Below are 11337 nucleotides of genomic sequence, written 5' to 3'. Positions count from 1 at the left end.
TCTCTCATTCATTGCTATCCCTTCTTCTTCCTCTTATGGGGTCACTAGTCCGGTCCAGTGCTCCACTTATATCCTCTCTCTCTCCTTAGTCACTTGCTCTATCTTTAACTTCACTCTACATCTGGTGTTTCACAAAGACTAAGATCGACTTTAAGTTGGACCTAACTATGGCAGGCCGTTCATGCCACTGTTTGCTCTCACCACTTACTGGCATTGGTCTCTCAAAGGACGTAAAAATCATGGTCACAAATCTACAGAATTCATATTTTTGGATAATTCATGATGGTAGGAAAAAATATTATATAAAGATCATAATGGTGAGAGCAAACAATGGCATGAACGGCCTGCCATATTTAAGCTCAACTTAAAGTCAATTTTAGTCGTATATGAAACACTCCCCTGTACTACTATAGCTGTCTCTTTCCCTCTTCTCGCCCCCTGCTATCCAATTCACTCAATGTCTCTCATTCAGTACTCTCTTTCTCTCTCTCTCTCTTGCTCCATCTTCTATCTTAGTCAACATCTCCCCATATATCTCTCAAATCCCTTTTATCCCCCTCTTTTCTACCTTCCTTTAAGAAAGCATGGTAATGAGTTCTGTTTTGGAATGTGAGTATAAAATGAGAAAGAGAAAAAGAAAAAAAAGGACAAATAAATCAATGAATAATTCTGTCTTCTATTTTGGTTACCCAAGTTTTCTTAGTGGCTTTCAGGCGCATAAAATGTTCACAAATTTTGCAAGTGTTTCTGATTCCTAAAAGTTTCATGCCACAAGATAATGGTATCCCAACTGACATAACACGAATGTACAGTTTTTGCGACTTGTGATAGATTCTTAAATACACATGGTGAAAGTTTCATGTCCCATGTTGCATAGCTTCTAGTTTCGCAGTAATCTTGATCAAGAAAGAGGTAGAGTGGTTCTCAAAATCCTTCCCATCACCTCCTAACCAGGGAAAAAAATACACGGGGGCTCAGGGCGAATTAGCCCCCGAAAGTCATAAAAGAGCCCCCCAGAATTGCATAGAGTTCAATGCAAAACAAATAAAGAGTTATTTTCATGCCAGCAAGCTTGAAAAGTAGCCCCCAAAATGTTTAAAGTATTTTTTCCCTGCTCCTAACCGTCTGAAGTCTAGTGTACTGTGTGTATGGGATAGCCCCCTTACACAGGATTGGTGTGATGATATGAAAGAAAGGTAGCAACATGTCCGTAAGTCTAAAGTGGATGCTAGTGTTGAACCTTATTCATTAGCATGTCCGAGAGTAGGAGTGATGTGTCTGAGATAGTGTGAGCGCAAATGTGGAGAGTGTTATAGAGAATGGTGATTGATGGGATTTAGCAGAACAGGTGGCAATCATATTTTTTGAATCATTACTGTTTCCAAATCCATCAACCTTTTCTGCTCTCATAATCAAAAACCTTTAACTCTTCATTCTCTACTCGTAATAAAATACTACACAAAATACTTGAATTGCTGAATTTGATACTGATTTTATAAAATATCCATGTACATTTTTCAAAATACATGATGTACTCTTAACATTTACCTCTTTCATATGACATAGAAAAATATTACAGTGGAACGTCGTTATAAAGAATACTGTAATAAGAAACTCTATTAAAACAAATAATTTGGCTGTCTCTTTTCTTTGTCTTCTGCTGTTACTAAACCTTGATATAACAAGGTTGCAAGACAACAGGGTAATATCTTTGATTTTCTTACAACAAAGCTCAACTTAAGTAACAGACATTGTAGAGTGCTAAAATTGTTATGACTGCCCCAGAGTTTAGCTTGGAGGCCAGACAAAGAGTACTCGACCACATCATTGGAGTAGGCTGTCTCGCTAGAAAGGTTTGGCCTTACATGCTGCCCATAGTTAGCTTGGAGATGACAAAGAGTCCATCAGATCAGGCTGACCAGGTAGCAGTAAGGCTCGAACTCTCTAGATGCCTCAGAGTTTAGCTTGAATATTAAACAAAAGGTCCATTGGATTTAGGCCAACATGCTAGTTATGGTTGGACTTCCTTGCTACTCAAAAGTTTCACTTGAATATTTAACAAAAGGACTATTAGATTGGGCTGACTAACTAAGGCTTGAATATTCTCGCTGCCCCATGGTTTTAGTTTTGAAGGTCCATTGGATTTAGGTCGACATGCTAGTTATGCTTAGACTTCCTTGCTACCCCAGAGATTCACTTGAAGATTAAACAAAAAGACTATTGGATTGGCTCACAAAATAGTAGGGCTTGAATATTCTCGCTGCCCCATGGTTTTAGTTTGGAGATTAAATAGTCTTGGACTGCAGCTCTGGATCGGGATGACTTGCTAGTAAGGCTTGACCTTTCTGGCTACCCTACAGTTTAGCTTGAAGATCAGACAGAGTCCACTGGAGTTGGGGCCGACCTGCTACTAGTACGGTTTGAACTTCCTAGCTGCTCTCATTTGTGTTATCCTCTGCTTGTCTTCCTCAAACTTCATCCTCAGCTCAGCTATATCTGTAAAGGTAAATGGTACAGGAAAGGTCATAAATGGTACGGGAAAGGTCATAAAGGGTATGGGAAAGGTCATAAATGGTACAGGAAAGGTCATAAATGGTACAGGAAAGGTCATAAATGGTACAGGAAAGGTCATAAATGGTACAGGAAAGGTCATAAATGGTACAGGAAAGGTCATAAATGGTACAGGAAAGGTCATAAATGGTACAGGAAAGGTCACAAATTGTACGGGAAAGGTCACAAATGGTACGGGAAAGGTCATAAATGGTACGGGAAAGGTCATAAAGGGTACAGGAAAGGTCATAAATGGTACAGGAAAGGTCATAAATGGTACAGGAAAGGTCATAAAGGGTACAGGAAAGGTCATAAGGGTATGGGAAAGGTCATAAATGGTACAGGAAAGGTCATAAATGGTACGGGAAAGGTCATAAATGGTACGGGAAAGGTCATAAATGGTACGGGGAAAGGTCATAGATGGTACGGGAAAGGTCATAAATGGTAAGGGAAAGGTCATAAATGGTACAGGAAAGGTCATAAATGGTACAGGAAAGGTCATAAATAGTACAGGAAAGGTCATAAATGGTACAGGAAAGGTCATAAATGGTACCGGAAAAGGTTATATCAGTATTGTATCATATTTTAAGGTGAAAGTCATCATGTGTACAGAAAAATGACTGGAAGCAACTGGTGCTTGTCCACATGGGGCATAAAATAGTTTCCCTTATTGTCAAGATCTTGAGATGCATCAATTAGGGTAGATCTTTCCAATTTTTAGCATGCTCTCAAGCACCTGGATTTAGAGAAATCATGTGTTAAGCTTTCATACCAGATTTTCAATCACGAAGATGTGTTATGGCAAATTCCTTCTATCATTTATATCTCACAAATGAAATAGTTAAATGTGAATTTTCAAATATCATGTTAACATTTGGAAATTTTGAAAGGAGAACAGCATATTTTATGCGATTAACAGATTTTTCCAGCTAGACATTTAATGGCAACCTACATGTACAGTGTCCTCTCATTGCTTTCAAAGCAAATGGAGGCAGACTGATAAGCAATTTGGTCTTGGACCTAGCTGATGCGATATGAAAAGATATTTTTGCCATTTTTGCTATATCTCTGGGTCCATGTACTCCGAGATATCGACAAACCGCCTCTACTTACGTTCTCTCTTTGATTCTCTACTCTGGAAGGTGTAAAAGTTCATCAGCTCCTTCTCCTCTCTCTTCTTCTTCTCCTTCGCCTGGAGTCTCTTCTGCTTTCGTTCTGACCTTGCCACGACTGGCTTGGTGCTCTTCCTGGTGACAGTGACCCAGCCGTCGTCATCGGGCACCCCTTCCTCCACCTTGGCCTGCTCCTTCTCCTGTTATTAACAACAACAAATTGGCAACATTAGTGTACAGGGGGCCTCAATAAACTATCTCATATGATCAATCTATATTTCTCAAGAAGATGCAGAGAAAAATGAATGAGGTTTTGAAAGAAACATTGTGGAAGTACTTTCTAGCCCTGATACAGATTGCCCAAGCATTCTGAAAGGCAGTAGGAAACTATCAACGGTTTTGTACAGCTTTGCAAGTTTTCATCTATTGCAAGGAAAACACGCATGATTTAATGGTATGAATGCTTATAATGTACAGATTGACACAGATTAAGATCGAAACCAATGGTCTTAATTTGGAATATAGTTCTGATGAAATGCATATTTTCTACATATCCTTTTACAACCTTCACAATTGCGAATTTGCATTTCTCACTCTTTGCAATATTCTTTTTTATTTTCTTTCCTTCTCTCTATTACAGCGCAAAGGTACATATTTGCGACGCACGCTATATAAGTATGGTATATTATTACTATTCTTGGGCTCACAACAAAATGAGCCAATAAAAAAATTTGACTCTACCTCGTGTTTCCTCTTGTCAAACTCTATCATGAAGTCATCTGCCTTCTTCTGGAGCTGCTTAGGATCTTCCCATCTCGCTTCATATTCTGAACACCATTCTACATAAGCAAGAAGGAAAAACATTAAACCACCAAAAAAAAAGAAACTCAAGGATAAGTAAATTAAGAAACGAAAAGTTTGATTCCAAAAGGAGCTAAATCCATTTGTGTAACTTCAGAGAAAAAAAAATTGTTTACCAGATTTTGTACATGCGTCTATGGAAAGTAATATTAGAAGGTGAATTTTTTCATAATTGCTCTCAAAATTTAAGCAAGTAATTTTGTTGAAAGACGGGTACTTAAAGTGCGGGTTCATAGAAAATCATAAATATGGCAAATATCGTATTACAAGAAACTGGTAAGCTAACAGATGGCCATCATGCAAGTTTTAGGTCAACTACATATTCGGTGATTTATAAAATTACAAATAAAACAACCTCCATATCAACTGGGATATGTGAGAGATTCGCCGGAAAAATAACAATGTTTTAATGCCGTCACAATATGAACCAACCTGCCCAAGCAGACGACATCCCATAAAGAATGAACATAATTGCAATGCTTTTATTCCTTTAATTATAATGAGTTTAGTGTATACAAATGTGATGGAATTTTACACCATTCACAAAGGGATATGACCCCCATTCTAATAACTAAATTATGTTGTTTGTAAATACACAGGATAGGGGTTAATGAACCATCAAAGAAACCACACCTTCAAATTAAAAAACCTCCGGAATGATAGCATAGACGTCATTTGTTCCCTCTTGAAACGCCGAACATGCCGCGGTGTATGCAGCTGAAAATACAATGGCGTCTTATTTTGTTTACAAGCGACGGATTCCCTTTTTTTTTTGTCCTTGCATTTTTCATCAAAATAATACAGTGCACGGGGTTTAGAGTGAGGCAATAGATTAAACATTTCGCCTGAGGGTATTGAAGTAAGAGAAATAACTGAAGAAAAGATGACAAAACAGGCACTGAAATTGTGTGAGATGTCATGGGACATCGTCTGCTTGTGTACATCATGTTCAACATGTGACGTCATAACTCAGCAGCGACCGGAGAGCTTCAGTTTCAGGCGCTATGTCGGGGCTGTATCTAAGCGTTTTCTAATTGTTAATAATCATTACTTTGAATGTTTCCAAGCATTGGCTTTTGATAACCTTGGCCAATCAAAGTGTCACCTTTGCAATAATGACATTTAAGTTAATTTTTTAAATCAATGAACCTTCTCTTTAAGTGAATAATGTTCTGATATCACTAACTCAATTTTCATCAAAAGTGCATCTAGCTCATTTTGGAATTAAGCTCTTCAAATGTGGATGCAGTTATAAAAATCTGGTGAACAAGCACAAGACCTTACTGAAGAATGAAATGTCTAAAGGCGAGACACAATAATATTATTGTCTGCACTCTGCACACAGCCAGAAGGGTGTTAACTCAGTATTTTGTACACATAGTTAATGCCCTTCTGGCTCTCAACAGACGATACATTTACAGAGAGTTCAGTGACTTCAATGAATTCATTTATCACTGAATTGACAAGAATAACAGGAGAAAGAGAGAGAAAGAGTTAAGAGAAAGAATGGGGGAAGAGAGAGTGAGAGGGAAGAGAGAATGAGAGGGAAGAGAGAGGGAAGAGGGAAGAGGGAAGAGAGAAAGAGAGAGAGAGAGGGAACAAACACTTGATATGATTTGTTTTACTTTTCATGTCTTGTATACATTACACAAAATTATTTTGTGACATCTCCCCTTCAACTTGGCACCAAATCATCCTTATATGTGCTTCAACAAAACATACATAAGTATCAATTAGGAAAATTATTTTAAAAACCTCACACTGTTAGAATAAAGACAAAACTTTCAACATTACTCATTTATAGGGGTGCTTGTTAAATAGTAACTAGAATTCCTTACTTCTATATCCAGTAACCAGTCCACCAGAATCCCCTTCAGGTGATAATATAAATGGTTCTTTATACTTCTGCTTCATGGCCCGGACAACTGATGAATCATCCTTGAAGACAATGTAAGCTATTTTAAAACCCTGTGAAAGGAAAACGAGTAAACAAATTGAAAAGGACTGTTGTATGTATGTTGCATGTATTTTATAGACAAATAAGACATAGCCCTATATGGTTTAAGTATAATATAAATAAGTGAATGTGTATACTCTATTTATTTAATTCTATTTAATCACTTAACAAGTGGACTGTAAAAAAAGTCTTGAAAACTGTTTTTGAATATGAAAAATTAAAATCAAATAAAGAAGAACCTTACATTGTTTACTGGTACAGGTTATGCTGATAGACTCGACTACGAATGAAAACAATAAACTTGAAATATTCTCTCTGAAGTCTCTTTCATGAAAAAATTATACATTGTTTTCAACAGAGAAGGAGAAAGAGGGGGAGGGGGGGGGGGGAGGAGGAACAGATGGATTGGGATTAAGAGATGAAGAGAGAGATGGAGAGAAAGGGCGAAGAGGAAATGGAAAGAGAGGGAGGGAGAGAGAGAGAGAGAGAGGGAGGGAGGGAGAGAGAGAGAGAGAGAGGGAGGGAGGGAGGGAGAGAGAGGGAGGGAAGGAGAGCGAGAGAGAGGGAGGGAAGGAGAGAGAGAGAGAGAGGGGGGAAGGGTGAGAAACATCTTCAGTATACTCACCCTTGTTTTTCTAATAGGGTAGATTTCTTCTAGCATGGCATCAAGTTCCTTGCCAGCTTTAGCTTGTAATATCACAGACTCCACGCCCCCACACCCACCGAACAACCGCTGTAGACATTCCTGTTAAAAATAAAAACATAAAAAAATCATTTTGAAATAAATCATAGAGCTTTCTTGCTCATCACACATACAGTGGATTATCCTTGTGGTTAGGAAATAAAATAAATGAATGAATATCAAGTGATCAATCAGTCACACACAGTATATGAGTGAAGGAATTAATAAATCTGTTGCTTTCTCAAAATGATGACACAGTACCAGTGAATAAAAAGAATAGACGGGGGATTCCATTTGAATGATATAAAACATTGCATGATGCATTTCATGAGAAATATACATGTAGGTACAGCTGTACATCATATATGATCCAAACCTATTGTCAGCAAGAATATATAGATATAAACTTACTTCTTGCAATACTTTGGACTATTTTTTTCAGCATTAGTTAAATATTTTAAAAACTTAAATAGTATATTTCATAGGCATTAAGAGCTTTGTTAAAAATAACTTTATTATTATCATTCTTCCACACACTAAGTCTTACCTCATTACAATATGGAGGAACATTGACAACAAAGAGAGTCCTGTCTGTAGGTTTAGTGTCTTCACTTTCTTTCACAGAATGTTCCTTATAATAGAGCATATGACCTGCTGAACTCTTCTCACTGAATTTCACAGGGACGACTGCAAGGGAAAAGACAAATTAAAGGGGAATTAACATCAAAATAGAGTAAAACCGCCAAACTTTGGACATTGCCAAACTTCGGACAAAAATTACTTCAACGGCTCGAACGCAAAATATGAGCCTAGCTCAGTCGGGTAACTTGCATGCATTTGATACTACTACTAACCTACATCGTTAGTACAGAAAGTTAGGGCAGGTTGCCGTCTGCAAAACTCACAAAAAACATCGAATTCAGAGACAGATTTCAGGTTACCTGGATTTTTACAGTTCCTTAACAGGGGAGTTAAGGTATAGAGCCTCCAATATATCGATTAAAAACAAATCCTTGGCATATTTCAGGTGGTTTCTGCCAAAATTATGGGAGCTTATGAGATACTTTTTCACTCTATCGCGAAATTTTTCTAATGGCGGCCGTTACCACGGACCTAGGGGTACTATACAGGTACCCCTACCAGAAGATGGCGCTCTTCCAAACTTCGGACAGGCAACATTGAGTGTCATTTTGACTACGAAAAATAGCACTTTCGTAAGATTTTAGCACCAAAATATTGTGTGAGTGTTGTGAAAAACACCTTTCTGATAGTTCTACCTAAAATAAATCTACCCAAAACGAGAAAATAATATTTTTTTCATGAAATCAACGCAGTCAAACTTAATTACCCCGTCGAACGATTTTTGATCCGGTTTCCAAACCTCCGATGAATGCGCACTTTAGCGCGCACGCTATACTAATTTTCTTTTCATGACATACATAAACAGTATTTGCACAATAATAGTATATTTGATCTTTCACTAATTAAAAAAAGAATTTAATGTTTTCCCCCGTTTTGTCTTAAGTGTCCGAAGTTTGGCGGTCTTACTCTACATGTTAATTTCAGTTTGTAGGCCATTTAAAACAATTTAATATCCTAAATATATAAAACATCATACATTTGACGAAAGGGAGGACGTAACTCTTCTTCAGAATCATTTGTCTTTCGCGGCTCTGAGAATTTTCAGAACGTCGCCATTGTGTCTGCGCTCGGCCCGTTCTGTGACATATCGCATGGATTTGACCGCTATTGCGTACGTAAAATGAATGATCACTGCAGATCGCATCGTTTTCCTGTCATACTCGTACTTTTTGTCCAGATATTTCTCCTCCTGCAGAGCTGCTATCATATCGTTCTTCAATTTTTGTTGTTCGATGATCAGAACCGGAGCTACGAGTAGACGAGCAACCGCAGATTGACTAAATATTCAAAGCATCGGATTTTAACGAAGGAAAAAATTATATATATCTCTCTTGATAGAATATTTAGTTATTTACCAGCATAGGCTTATATGAAATATCTAGGTGATTTGATTACCGAAACGATGTTTTTTAACTCCAAAACTTTCACAATAGATTTCTAGATCTAGGGTCTAGACTAGACTTCTATGTGCCAAGACCAGAGGAAATTGGGCGCAACACTTTCGCGCATAATGGCAATGGTTCACTGGGCTGCGCTGCTTGCTGAGCATCTTGCTGCTAGCCGATGCGCGATGTGGGTGAAAAAAAGTACCGAGTTGTCATACAACCCTCCATTACTGTGGGGGGGGGGGGGGACCAAAAATGGGTGGGTTTTTTAACATTAAACCATCTTTATTTCGCTATTCGTTGACCTAGGGTGATCATCTTGGTATCATTTTAGCTGTATTTTTCATACTCTTGCGATTTGTACTATTTCTAAAGAGATTCAATGAATCTTATTTTTTGCTCACCTACCAATGCATAGCAATGGCAATGCAATGCAAAGCAAATGTGAAAATAGAATTCCGAATTCTGTCATAACTCATAAACTCATTGATCACGGTGCACGGACTGCAAACAAAAAAAATGTACCCTATTCCTGCAAAATTTCTGAAAGAATTAATGATGTATATCCCCCCGTAAAACTGTAACTGAAAACTACAAATGTTTGCGTATATGTATGTAGTCATGAATGTGAAAATTACCTCTGAAACCGCCGACCTCGTGAGGAACAGTGTGGGCTGACATCTTGAAATTAAAAAACAGACAGCGATTACGATTGAGATATAGCGCCAGCTTGCGTTCGCAATTCGAGGGGTCCAAAGCTAAATTTATATGTAAATTGTTAATTAAAAAGGAATAATTAAATGGCCATATAATCATTTGTAATTAAAACAGTTCGAGCTTTAGCTGGCATTTGCCCATCTTGGAATGGCAGGACATACTAGAAATAATTCAAAAGTTGCAAGAAATAATGATCCTTCGTACATGAAGAAATGTTATCATTTCATTTCATTATTTATTAAAATCTATATCGTTTTAATTATTACCATTATAATTAGATTTCTTGTGACCCAAACTGATAATGTATGCTATGAAATATTCAAATGAACTGAATATCATACTGAAACTGAAAAAATAACCACCACTGCTGAATTTGTTTGACCATTTAATGTATGATGAAGGGTGTCTGGTGCCCCTTTCAGAATATATAGCATCACTTCGAAGGTCCCTTTTAATAGCTTGACCAATGCTACTGTCTATGACCAATTATAACACTGATCTCAACGAGAAAAAAAGGAGAGAAAAAACCCTCTGTAGATCAGTGTCATAATAAGGTTCCTGATCAACTTCGTTAATTTGTCCGCCTTTGTTACAATTGTGTTTATTTTAACCAGTTGCTGTTCATAAGGTCCGGAAAGACCTTTTGCATGCTGTTATACAAAGAGTACCAACACTTTAAAATGGGGGTGCCTTAATTAATTGGAACAGGTTTTAAATCAATTCTAAACAATTTTGTGGACACGGTGGTCTGAGTCAGAATAACTTGCTGATGAGTATTGTCGTTCTGTTCTAAAAAAAATCATAATGACGTAATTGCTGCATAGTGAGTTAGCTGCTGGGTCATAATTGGAATTAGACTTTTAATTGCTAACTAATAAGAAAATCTTTAGCAATTGATGATGTAAAACCAGAATGGGCCTCAGTTTTGTGATTTCTTAAGAATTAGCGATATATACAATGTCAACAATTATCAGGATTGTTAACACTCTCGAAAGGTCAGCATGTTGAGTAAAAAATTCTGGGATGATTTCTTTTTTTCTAGATTGTATGCCAGAAATCACATATTTTTGAAAATAATTTCTCCCAATCACAATACAAGTCGCATTTTGAAGGCCCTACATTGTAGTCAATTTCTTACAAAATGGTAAAACACGAATAGTAACTTTCTGTTTACAGGCCTTCATATGGTCTGAAAAACTAACTATATATTTACATGTAAAGTTTGCTGCCAATTCAACAGTCTCTGAACAACAGTCAGCAACCAACGTATGCTCAATGTAGGTTTTACATCTAAAATTCATCTTTGCTTAAAGGCCCACTGCACTACTTGTAGCTACTTGCGCCCTCTATATAACAAACAATGCCTAATCGGTGACCATTGGTCCCCCATGATCCTCTTTTTCTTATGTTAACTGAGAGCTCAGTTGATGA

The 11337-nt window shown here is 37.4% G+C and overlaps 1 protein-coding gene across 1 annotated transcript; it reads right to left on the bottom strand.

Annotated features, from left to right (window-relative positions):
- Window positions 1–1472: 1472 nt before the first annotated feature.
- Window positions 1473–9903, bottom strand: LOC580493 (ribosomal RNA-processing protein 7 homolog A). Its single transcript, XM_780547.5, has 7 exons — window positions 9828–9903; window positions 7710–7849; window positions 7106–7225; window positions 6362–6491; window positions 4404–4501; window positions 3664–3862; window positions 1473–2496 (listed from the first exon to the last, which is right to left on the bottom strand). The coding sequence occupies exons 1-7, from the start codon at window positions 9868–9870 to the stop codon at window positions 2411–2413; spliced, it is 816 nt and encodes a 271-aa protein (XP_785640.3). The 5' UTR covers window positions 9871–9903; the 3' UTR covers window positions 1473–2410.
- Between the last annotated feature and the right edge of the window lie 1434 nt (window positions 9904–11337).

The sequence above is a fragment of the Strongylocentrotus purpuratus genome, unplaced genomic scaffold, assembly GCF_000002235.5.
Source record: "Strongylocentrotus purpuratus isolate Spur 01 unplaced genomic scaffold, Spur_5.0 spur5_scaffold_14, whole genome shotgun sequence".
Classification (NCBI taxonomy): Eukaryota; Metazoa; Echinodermata; class Echinoidea; order Camarodonta; family Strongylocentrotidae; genus Strongylocentrotus; species Strongylocentrotus purpuratus.
The sequence above is the reverse complement of the archived record's forward strand: the minus strand, read 5'-3'. Positions and strand labels throughout refer to the sequence as shown.